At 43.0% G+C, this 12,500-nt stretch overlaps 1 protein-coding gene across 1 annotated transcript in view; it reads right to left on the reverse strand.

Annotated features, from left to right (window-relative positions):
- Nucleotides 1-12,500, reverse strand: part of TIMM10B (translocase of inner mitochondrial membrane 10B) — a 68,008-nt gene that overhangs the window by 41,577 nt on the left and 13,931 nt on the right. The window contains exon 2 of the mRNA XM_085885023.1: nucleotides 10,772-10,867. Within this exon, the coding sequence (XP_085741149.1) occupies nucleotides 10,772-10,867 (96 nt within the window). The remainder of the gene's footprint in view (nucleotides 1-10,771; nucleotides 10,868-12,500) is intronic.

Below are 12,500 nucleotides of genomic sequence, written 5' to 3' on the forward strand. Positions count from 1 at the left end.
ATAAAGTTGTTTAGCCACACCATGAAGTTGTGGGAAAGAGTAATGGAAGCTAGGTTGAGAAGAGAGGTGACGATTTGTGAGCAGCAATATGGGTTTATGCCAGGAAAGAGCACCACTGATGTGATGTTTGCTTTGAGAATGTTGATGGAGAAGTATAGGGAAGGCCAGAAGGAGTTACATTGTGTGTTTGTGGATTTAGAGAAAGCTTATGATAGGGTGCCAAGAGAGGAGTTGTGGCATTGTATGAGGAAGTCGGGAGTGGTGGAGAAGTATGTGAGGATCGTACAGGATATGTACGAGGACAGTGTGACAGCGGTGAGGTGTGCAGTTTGAATGACGGACCGGTTTAAGGTAAAAGTGGGATTGCACCAAGGATCGACTCTGAGCCCTTTCCTGTTTGCAATGGTGATGGACAGGTTGACGGACGAGATCAGACTGGAGTCTCCATGGACTATGATGTTCGCGGATGACATCATGATCTGTAGGGAGAGTAGGGAGCAGGCTGAGGCGAGCCTGGAGAGGTGGAGGTACGCACTGGAGAGAAGGGGAATGATAGTCAGTCGGAGTAAGACGGAGTACATGTGCGTAAATGAGAGGGAGGGTGGTGGTATGGTGCGGTTGCAAGGAGTTGAGGTGGGGAAGGTGGATGGGTTTAAATACTTGGGATCAACTGTCCAAAGTAACGGAGAGTGTGGAAGAGAAGTGAAAAAGAGAGTGCAGGCAGGATGGAGTGGGTGGAGAAGAGTTGCAGGAGTGATTTGTGACAGAAGGGTAGCTGCAAGAGTGAAGGGGAAAGTATACAAGACAGTAGTGAGACCAGCTATGTTGTATGGTTTGGAGGCGGTGGTGCTAACAAAAAGACAGGAAGCGGAGCTGGAGGTGGTAGAGTTAAAGATGCTGCGATTCTCGTTGGGAGTGACGAGGATGGACAGGATAAGGAATGAGTCCATAAGAGGGACTGCACAGGTAGGACAGTTTGGAGACAAAGTGAGAGAGGCGAGATTGAGATGGTTTGCACATGTGCACAGGCAGGAAGCGGAGTATATCGAGAGAAGGATGCTGAAGATGGAGCCGCCAGGCAGGAGGAGAAGAGGAAGGCCAAAGAAGAGGTTCATGGATGCGGTGAGGGCAGACATGCGGGTGGTTGGAGTGTCAATGGAAGATGTGGAGGATAGAGCGAAATGGAAACGGTTGATCCGCTGTGGCGACCCCTAACGGGAGCAGCCGAAAGAAGAAGTTCTGTTTCAAGCACCAGAACTTCGCACTCTTACTCTGAGGAAGGACGAACACACTCAACGACAGCTGCACCTCTCTTCCCACAGCAGACAACATACTCTATTTGGATTTCAATTTATCAAATGCAATGTGAAGGAGTGAAAGATTAAGCAAAAAAATTTTTTTAACCCAGAAATCCCAAAATGTAAAGCCCTTCCAGGTCTCAATCGAACACTTTGTACTCACTCAAACTAAACTTGACAAAAACAACAACAACAACAAATATATATATATATATATATATACATGGAAAATTTATTTATTCATGTTATCCATAATAAAGGTTTGTTGAAAACTTGATGACAAAAGCTCAAGTAGTAACAAGCTCGAATGAGCTAAGATCCTCGTCCTCTTAATGATGGTGATAAAAACGAATATGACGTCATTGTGATGTATCAGGTTTGCGATAAATTATCTGTGCTAATGCCCGGCTTCATTCCCGCAAACAAAATTCAAACAGCTTTCCTTGTTTCGGAGATAATGGTATAGGCGATTTCCATTAGCGACGATATTATGACATCAACTTTTTTCTTGGAAGAATTTCCAAAATCGGAGATGACAACTGTCTGCGCGTGAGCTTTCTGCATATACACGGCAAGTTTCACGAAGATCCGATGAAAACTCTGGGTTGTGAAAAAAAAATGTCAAAAAATAGGAATGACGTCATAAAAATTGATATGACATCATAGTGATGCATCATATCGTGCTGCGCATTGGCACACGGGTTAACAAGGGATACTTCTACTTACTCACTGTGGCTTTGCCCTTTGATATGTTGACCCAATTATTAATTATTTTCTCAATATTCCCATAATAAAGGTTTGTTGAGAATTTTACGACAAAAGCTCAAATGATTAAAAAAAAAAGCTATGCTCTGGACACACGCACGCAATTTCAAAATCTCGTCTCTTGCTGCACGGGCGGATGGCTATCGAGTTCAAAAAAAACAAAAAACTGTGTAGTCCTCATCGAGGTGAGGCCTTAAATGAAACAAGAAAGAGCTGAAAAAATAGAGAAGTGAAGAGAAGGAAAAAGAATCCAAGAGTTTTTGAGGAACTGGAAAACCTGCCTTTTTAAAAGAGAACCATCATAACTGTTAGGAAAGACATGAGAAGGTAAAGAACTCCAGTTCAGCGGTGAAGAAAAAGAAACAAAACATCATAACTCATAACGGCCCACCCTTGAGTTACCATGAACGACAACACAATAATCATGTGACGTAGCGGCTTGCCAAGTATTTTGTGGTGTAGTTAATGGAGGAGGGACACAAGCAAACAGCTTTTGGGAGTCGAAACTGAAGTAATATCGATAGAAAAGGGAAAGAGAACCAACATTACAGCATCATTCAAGAAAAGTCCGTTTTGAGGTCAGGTTGTGCAGAAAGAAAAGAGCCTGCTGCCTGCCGACTCAAGGACGAGGGATGTTACGACAAAGGGTGGAGTCTTCGGCAAGGATAAAGACGATTTTCTTGTCAGAGATGATTGATGAAGATTCGGAATAGGAATGGGCCCAGAACACCGCAGCCTTGACAGGGAGATGAGATGAAAGGGTTCCGTTGAGAGCCACACGTTGGCTCCGAGAGTGGAGGAAGCCAGCAAACCATGTGTAGAGTTGGCCTTGAATGCCATAGAGTGAGTTTGGAGAGCAAGGTGGGACACCAGACCATCAAAAGCTTGAAATAGGTCGAGAGAGACGGCCCTGATCTCATGTCTGGCATTCAGGGCCTCCATCCATTGTTGGGAGAGTGGAAGCATTGTGCTGCTTGACCCCCGTTGAGTGACCCGGTCTGAATCCGATACATTTAATTCTCGATTGTGCCACAGTTCTCAAGGACCAACAACGTACAGTATGTTTACCTTCCAATATAATAAATCGGAAATAAAATTTTAATAGTTCAAAAAGAAGAAAACTCATCATCATCCCTTGCACCAACTGTGCATGAGCAGTTGACACACAACAGATGCTGGGCAGCATATGGGTTCAAGAAGCTAAATAGGCTGAGTAGGGAAGGGGCCATGACACTGCATCTAATCATGAATATGGTGACAAGTTTTGAAAAATATTGACAAAGTACTTCATTTGTAAATACAGTACGTCTTTAAAGATTAAAATAAGTTGATGAGAAAGGTGTCGAGCAGAAATGAAGACATACCCCTCTCCTTTTTCTTTGCTCTGCAAATGCCCTCCCTTCCTCTTACCACCTCCGAACCTCCTTTCTCCACACTCTTCAAAGCTCCTTACTTTCTCATTTCATACTCCCTTCTCTCCATTTAGTCAAGTAAAAACTAAAGTCCTTTATTACCTTAAAGGATGTATAAAGCATGTAATTTCCTTCTGAGGAATGCGGTTAAGGTATTTGGAGTGGAGTTATGGGAATCTGTCCAGGCATGAATAAACCAATCTGGGAAGCACAGCTAGTGTGATCATAAACTGTCAACATCCTTGACACTGTGATAAAGATGATAGAGTCTACATAGAATGATGGCCAGCGATGCACAAGGTCTTTCAAAAGTGACAACGAAGAACATCCCATCAACTTGTTCACATCTATGGAGCTGTAGAGATTCCCAACAGAGAGATTAATGGCTTTGGGTATATCTAAGGTCAGTCTGCAGCAGCATCAGTCAGATCTCAGATAAAAAAGAAAACCACTCCACGAAGCTGGAAGAACAAAAAAGGTGCGAATCCAAAAATCTATATTATGCCTCTGTTGACATTATGTTTTTGGGTTGTTGTATAATAATCTGTTCATTTAAAATTATATATGATATTCACCGAATGCCTCACAGTGATCTTACAGAAAAAAAGGAGAAGGGCACTCAGTGGAGCGCATACCTCCGCCACACAATGCCTGATCCATGAGAACATATCGGGCCAAATACATTTTTGAAATATCATGTTGTACAGCACTATATCGTTTTGGCCCTATCTCTCAATGGTGAAGAATCACTTTAACAATTGAATAAATCTCGTATCCAGATCCAGATTCGGATCTTCACCAAAATCGAATCAATTCATCGTCGTCACACACCCAACGTGTCCACCAAGTTTCATCTGAATCCGTCCACAACTTTTTGAGATATCGTGCTCTCTCAATGGTGAAGAATCATTTTAAAATTATCGGATCCAGATCGGATCCAGATGTTCACCAAAATTGAATCAATTCTTCCTTGTCACACACCCAACATGTCAACCAAATTTCATTATAATCCGCCCATAACGTTTTGAGATGTCGTGCTGTATATCCTTTTGGCCCTATCTCTCAATGGTGAAGAATCACTTAAAAAATTCTGAGTCTGATCCAGATCTTCACCAAAATCTAATCAGTTCATCCTTGTCACACACCAAACCTGCCCACGAAATTTCATCTGGATCCATCGACAACTTTTTGAGATATCCTGCACAGACAGACAGACAGACAAACAAACAGACAAGCCGGTAGGTGGACATGGGTAGTCGCCTACCCAATAGAACCTGACACGATGGGCCCGTTTGATGGGGAATGACCTGAGGATTAAGCACAAGAAAATTCATGATTCTAGCTTCAAGGGTTAATGCTGCAGATTGCTTTTTCGTTAAAATACCCCCACATTTAGAGGTTTTTCGGCCGTTGCTTGGCAACGGAGGGGTCCATAGCAACGGCTCTTTCTCACACATAACTTGGACATACTATGAACCTCCCATACCAGTTTCATGTATATCTGACTCATAGTCTCTGAGATATAACGAACTTCGTTTTTTTTTAGTTTTCGACCAGGGTTCATTCAAAGTCTATCTTCTCCGACAGTTTTCATAGGATCCGGCTGGAATTTTTGACAATATGGCTGAATGTACTGCCCACGGTCGATCGTGGCCCGATTTTTTGATTTTCAAAAAAAATTTTTTTTTGATTTTTCTAAAATTTCAAAGTCCCGTTGCTAGGCAACGGTGGTGTCCATAGCAACGGTTCTCATTTGCACACAACTAGGTAATGGTATGAACCTACCAACCCAGTTTCATTGAAATCGCCATTGTATTTACTGAAATTGCCATTTTAAATACCGATAATAAGGGTAGAACAAATCTCAAAAAAAGAATTTTTTTTCGACTAGATCGACTACCCAACAAACACAGACGGAAATACTGATAATAAGGGTAGAACAAATTTTTTTTTTTTTTAATTTTGAAAAAAATTTTGTTTTTCGACGAGATTGACTACCCAACAGAGAGGGGTGCAAACATAACTTCCTTCACCTTCGGTGGTGGAGGTAACAATATCTACTATACTAAAAAGATAGAATATGTTTGTGTGTGTGTTTGTGTGTATGTTTGTGTGTATGTTTGTTTGTGTGTCCTTTATAGGCTGCCGAACCGTTGGATGGAATGAGATGAAACTTGGCATGAGAACGGACATAGGGGGGTCAAGTTCAAGTTCAAAGGTCACGGGGTCAAGGTCACCGGGTCAATTTCATCCGATCAAGACGGGTCCTACGCCATTCGACAGATAATCGAAATTAAATGACAGTTGATTGACGGCATTCACTTCCGACTTTCGGTTTTCGAGTTATGACGTCATAAATTGACTAAAACGTCAATTTTTCATGTTTGTTTGTCCTTCATAGACGGCCAAACCGTTGGATACAATGAGATGAAACTTGGCATATGTGATCCTTGGGACATGAGAACGGACATGGGGGGTCAAGTTCAAGGTCAAAGGTCACGGGGTCAGGGGGTTAGGGTCACCGGGTAACTTCAATTTCATCCGACCGAGACGGGACCAACGCACACATGATCGGTGGTCTCCAAGCCCCCGAGCCCTGTACCCGCCCATGGGCGGGTACTTTGCGAGTGGAAAACTATATTTACAGTAGTCGGACCTCGACAGTCGCAGGGGATACGTTCCTGAAAAATCCCACGAATGTCGGCTCATGGAAGAGCGATGACAGAACAAATCAGGACACAACATAAAAAAAGGGAACAGCAGGAGAAACGGGAGCAAAACCAACAGCAGGGCAGAGGGAGAAAGTAGACAGAGAAGGACAAACAAGGGATGCAGGTAACAATGAGGGGTAAGGGAGAATGCAAAGGGTGGACAACGTAAGCAATATTGTGTATGACCAGTTTGTGATTTTGTCAAAGTCTGAGGAGAGGGAAGAGGCTGCTGCCTGTCTGTCAGAACGATGAGAGATGTTCTGGCAAAGAGTGGAGTCATCAGCAAACAGATAAAGAGGATTTTCCAGAGAGTCAGTGAGATCATTAATGAAGATTATGAGTAATATGGGGCCTAAACAATACTTTGGGGAACTCCAATCTTGACAGAGAGCCACACGTTGACTATGAGAGTGGAGGAAGTCAGTAATCCATGAGTGGAATTGGCCTTGGATTCCATAAGCAGACAGTTTGCAGAGCAAGCCAGGATGTCAGACTGCATCAAAAGCTCAAGATATGTCAAGAGCTCTGATCTCATGTCTGATATTGAGGGCCTCCACCAATGTTGGGAGAGTAGAAGCAGCACGTCCAAGGTGGAGTGACCAGGTGTGAATCAAAATTGATGTTCTGAGATGAGGCTGTTGGAGAAGAGGAATGATTTTATGTCAACTGCAATGATAGATTCCATGACCTTGCTGATGATTGGAAGTAAGTTAATTGGTCTGTATTTAAGGGGATTTTTTTTGCACCTTATTATGTAATGCTGCGATGTTGGCTGATTTCCAAGCAGATGGACGAGCAGAAGGAATCACAAGGAAATTAGACGCAGGTGGAGGACATTCAGCCCATCATGCCTGCGCCACATCAACACCACACCAATTCATAAACACAAGATGAAATAAGAAAATGCAAAATGATTTTTTTTTAAAATATTCAGTGTTTTTTTTTAGTTTTCTTCTTATTTTTCCCCTCCTTTCAGGGGAGGGGGCATGGGCTTGGGTAAAAAACACATATCAACCACACAACACCCCTTGACGAGACCCCCACCAACAGCACTCCATACACAATCACCATCAATGCTCAAACTACCAAAAAGCCCTGCCAACATCCCGATCCGACTATCTCCATAACTTCCAGGTGCCGAACTAATTCCAATTTAAACTTATCTACTGTTTTTGCTGCCACTACCTTTCCAGGGAGGCCATTCCAGGCATTAACTACTCTCTGAGTAAAAGTCCCCTGTCTTACTACCATCTTAACTCTCAGACTATGGCCCCCTGGTCCTATCACTGTCTACTCTGTTGAATAATTCATCTGCACTTATTTTATGTATACTAGGGTGCTTCTGGAGCCCTCATAGTAAGCAATTAACTTCTACCTAGTCTTAAAATGTTTCATTAGTGAAAATAATAACCTCCGTGAAATTTAAATGAAATCAGAAGTTGTTTAGGGGGTCCACCGGTAGCCCGAAGTTGGAGGGCTATGTCCTCTACTATGTACATACGGCAGCTATTCAAATAGGATCCATCAAATAGGATCAAATAGAATCTGCTAATGTATGAAGCTGTGAATCCCGAGGTTTCCATAAGTGCAGTCAGAGCGTTTCAACACCATCTCTGGTACCTCACTGCAGAGATGGTACCTCTCGCACTCTTCAGTAACAAAGTACCACAAGAGGAGAAACAGGCACTAGCTGATAGACTGTTGACTGTTAAACCTCCAGAGGTTATACACATGCCATGTGACCGTTTTGGCACTGGTTTTGGGAAGCCCAAGTTCCCTACAGGCATCAATCGGTCCACTACGCTTGCTGATTTAGTCAGCCAAGATTCTTGGTTCACTTTTCAAATTCTAGAGATAGACCATGAGTTTCTTGCAAAGGATGTTGGAAGCTGGTCAAACTCTGCTGCATACCAAGCTTCTGTTGTTAATGTTGATGCCATGAATGTGGTAAATTATTGTGCTGAGAGTGGAGAAAAACTGAGTTCGGACTTTCTTGCAGCAGACAAAACTGAAGAACATTATCAAAATGTCTTACAAGTTGTGGAGCAAATGACAATAAGCATGAGACTCGGTGTGTTGTGAAATTTGGCACCTTTGATATGAACTGTGAACTACTGCAATACGAGGTACTAAGATTCAAACTGTGGCTTTTCAATTCGTTCATTATTGAAGTGCTTCAATACATGTTACTGGTTCTCTCAAAATTTGAAAAAGTCATTTTTTGACTAGCCTTTTTGACTAAAAATAGCCTTTTGTTCGGTTTCTATGACTCAAATATAGAAATGGTAGCCAATTTATAATATAAGCTCCAATGTATTTCATAAAATATAAGGCAGCTATTTTTAATCATGTCAATATCTATCAAATAGCTGCCTCATGCTTAATTTTGTGGATGTGAACAGTGAATTAATTAAACGTAACCTTAAATAGGAAAAATATGCAGAACGATTATACAGGAGCTACTATTTTTCAGAGTAACTCATTGCATACATATAGCTGCATTTTGCATAAAATAATAAACTTGCGATACAATTTTGATTGGCTCGTGGACCCCCGAGACGATAATTGATTTCAACCAAATTTTGTATGAGCGGTCTAATTAGGAAGTGGAACAAACTGAGGGTAGGTAGAAGTTTAATGCAAAAAAAAAAGAAAAAAATCATGGGGCTCCAGAAGCACCCTAATGTATACCTTTCATTTTCTTAAACATGTCCATCATATCTCCTCATAACCACCTCCTTTCTGGTGTATAAAGCCATCTCCTTCAGCCACTCCTCAGCGCTGAGTCAAGCTAGGCCCAGAATCAATCGAGTAGCCCTGTGCTGAACCCTCTCTATGGCATCTATGTCCTTCCGGAATTGTGGTGACCAAAACTGCACACAATATTCTAAATGTGGCCCTCACTAAATTCCTGTACAATGTTAACACCACCTCTTTTGATTTACAAATTATCCCCCCTCTGAATACAACCTAAAACCCCATTTGCTTTACCAAGAGCTGCCTAGCATTGTGCTGCCTGCTTACCTCCCGTATCTATTACCACCCCCAGATCCTTCTCCTGTGTGACACACTCCAAAATTACCCCTTGTATCCTGTAATCTCTATTTTCATTGTTCTTTCCCATCCCCAACACCTTACAATTGCTCAGGTTAAATTCCATCTGCCAATCTTTAGCGCAATCTATTCAAATATCAATACTTTCCTGAATCTGATCACCACCTCCCTCTGCTATCCACCTCACCTCCAAGCTTTGTGTCATTTGCAAATTTGGAAAGCTTACACTTCACCCCATTATCCAAATCATTCATGTAAATAATGAATAGTAATGGTCTGAGTACTGATCCCTGAGGTACCCCACTACTTACATCCTCCCAGCAAGACATCCTCCCACTCACAGCCACTCTTTGCTTCCTATCTCTAAACCAGTTTGCAATCCAATTAGCTACCTGACCAGCCACTCCACAAGCCCTCACTTTAGCTTGGCTAACAACCTCCGATATGGTACCTTATCAAATGCCTTCTTAAAATCTAGATATACTATGTCAACTGCCTTTCCCTCATCCACCCAATCAGACACTGCTTCATAGAACTCGAAGAGATTTGCTAGACAGGAAATACCTTTGGTAAACCCATGCTGACTACCTTAAATTAGTTTGTATTTATTTAAATGGTTCCTCATCTGGTACTTAATTAATGTCTCCAACACCTTCCCCACAACTGAAGTCAAGCTAACACGTCTATGGTTTCCCAATTCTTCTCTGGATCCTTTCTTAAATAATGGTGTTACATTTGCTCCTTTCCAATCCTCCAGTACCTGTCCTGACTCCAGTGAGCCATTAAAAATATCCGTTAACATCTCGCTTACCTGCTCAGCCACGTCCATCAATACCCTCGGTTTCATATTATCTGGACGCGGAGCCTTATCTACTCTTAGATTTCCTCGCTGTTCCTTTACTTCCTCCACTCCAACCTGGATCTTCTGTAAAAGCCCTCCTTCACCTCCTCGATGGATACTCTCAGCTAGTGGCAATTCTCCTGACTGTTCTTGTGTTAAAGTTGAAGCAAAATCCCTGTTTAATAAGCCTGCCATCTCATTTTCATCACTAACCACCCTCCCGGTGCTATTCCTCAATGGGCCCACACTGGTCCTAACCTGTTCTTTTCCCCTGATATACTTAAAGAAAGCCTTGCTATTATGTTTAATATCCTTAGCCATGTCCTTCTCATACTCTCTTTTGGCTTGTCGAGTTATTATATTAGCTTGCCTCTGTTTACTACTGGACTCTTTTAAAGGGACTCTTCCCTCTTCCATCAGCCAAGTTTTCCGTGTATAAAAATGAAGATAAAACTGGGAGGGGTATACTTGAACAAACATTTTCATCAATGCATTACAAATGGGTGAAACTAGGAATCCAAAAACATAAAGTCTGTTATCGTGTGTGTGGCCAATCGCAATAATATTCATGGCCAACCTGCCTTGCATGGCCAATTTTGCTTGGCAAAACAAAAGGTCTGATAAAGCAGAATTAATTCACTTTCTCTCAATTCTTATTGTAGATTAAATGGCTACCAACGATTCGTTCACCTCTGCTGGAGTGAGGCTGCGGTAGTTGAGGTTCGTAACACAGTGAGAGAAGCAGTCCTCAGTGAGGGAGTTATAAACCAGCAGGAAGTCACGAAGCTGAAATGGCAAGTGGGGGGGGGGTGGGGTGGGGGGGGGCAATCAGAGATTAAGATGGCAAACCAGCAGGTATTGCACTGTTAAAGAGAAGAAGCATCTGTTTGCATTAATGTCACGTCATTTGTGCGTCAGTGCATACAAGCTGTGCGTGCGTGCACACACCTTAACATGTGATGTGATTGCAGATTTCTCAGCAGATGACTTGTTTGTATATATGAGGCGCCACGAGGAGGAGTGATGCGAGGGCCATATCGGCCATTTTGAAGTTAATGCCATATAGCACTATTTTAACCCTTCCCCTATCATCCGAGCCTATCATCATCATATCATTAAAAAATGTCGCTTACATCACTGCTCCTCGCCGGGCCTCATATATAGCATGATATTTCAGAAAATTGTGGATGGGTTATAACAAGACTTGGTGTATGAATTGGACAAGAACAAGCAGATTCGATTTTGGTTCAAGTCCAGATGCAGATCTGGCCTATCAGTGGGATACAAAACGTAAACTGTTTAGCCTGGCGGAGGAATGCGCTATACCGAATACTGTTCTACTTTGTTAATGTGTTGTTTGAATAAATTACTTTACAGGCCTGGTGTTGGCTCAATGTTTAAGGTGGCTGGCTTAAGATCCTAGGGTCTTGAGTTCAAGTACTTGTTAGGCTGTTGACTTAACACCAGGTAGGGTTGACTCAGCCTATCATCCTTCCACGGTCGGCAAAATGTGCACCAGTGTAGTGGTAACAGGGGCACTGCATCAGTGGCATAGCTGTGCCCCGAGCCAATGATGCTACCCACAGCCTTGTGCTGCACATGAATGAGGGGAAGGAGGAAATTGACTTGCCAGCTCCACAAGCGAACAAACCCCTCCCCCCTCCCTCCCCACCCACCCTTGAGGACCCTGCGACCGTGCAGTCGGTAAGAGCCATGCAGAGGCTGCATTCTCAGGGACTCAAAGCTGCAAGAAGCCTTGGAAGCCCCTCAAAGCGACGAGAAGCTGAGCGGCAAGCTAATGGGCACGTAGTGGCGCATGGTTTGAAGATAAGAAAACACTGAGGGGCAAGAGGAAGCAGAGCCAGTCAAGAGTTGAGTCAAGAGTTGAGTCAGGAGTTGGGAGTTGAGTTCAGACAGTTCTGTTCATCAGCTCCACAGGAAAGAGCGCAGTTCTGGTCCCACAGAGGGAGCTGAATGACAGAGAAAGCTGCGAATGAGAGAGTGGTGGACGAGGAGATTTTGTGAGCTACATTCTGAGAGTTTGTGAAGAAGAAGTCTGTGCGTGCATTGGCTGGTCGCCGCAAGCCTGGACGCACCTAAACCAGACACCTCTCTCTGTCGCAGGGACCCCAACTGTCAAACATCACCAACCCATGCAAGCACAGTGTGAGGACCAGGTTCTTTCAGTCTTGTGACCTCTATCCCTGACTTGCTCTTTGTGGTGTGAGAGGTTAAGTTATCGCTTTGAGCCGTCGAAGTCTTGTGGGCGGGTGGGCACTTTACCAACTGCACGATGACGGTGAAATGTTGGCACAATCTTTTATCACCCCAACATTTCATTTGTGTGCAACATATGTTCGTGAAAATGTCAGTAATTATGATGGATCCCAAACATTGCAGTAACAATGTTTAACAATCA

Source organism: Eptatretus burgeri, chromosome 6 (assembly GCF_056783735.1).
Source record: "Eptatretus burgeri isolate ZD-2024b chromosome 6, Ebu_testis_v1, whole genome shotgun sequence".
Lineage (NCBI taxonomy): Eukaryota > Metazoa > Chordata > Myxini > Myxiniformes > Myxinidae > Eptatretus > Eptatretus burgeri.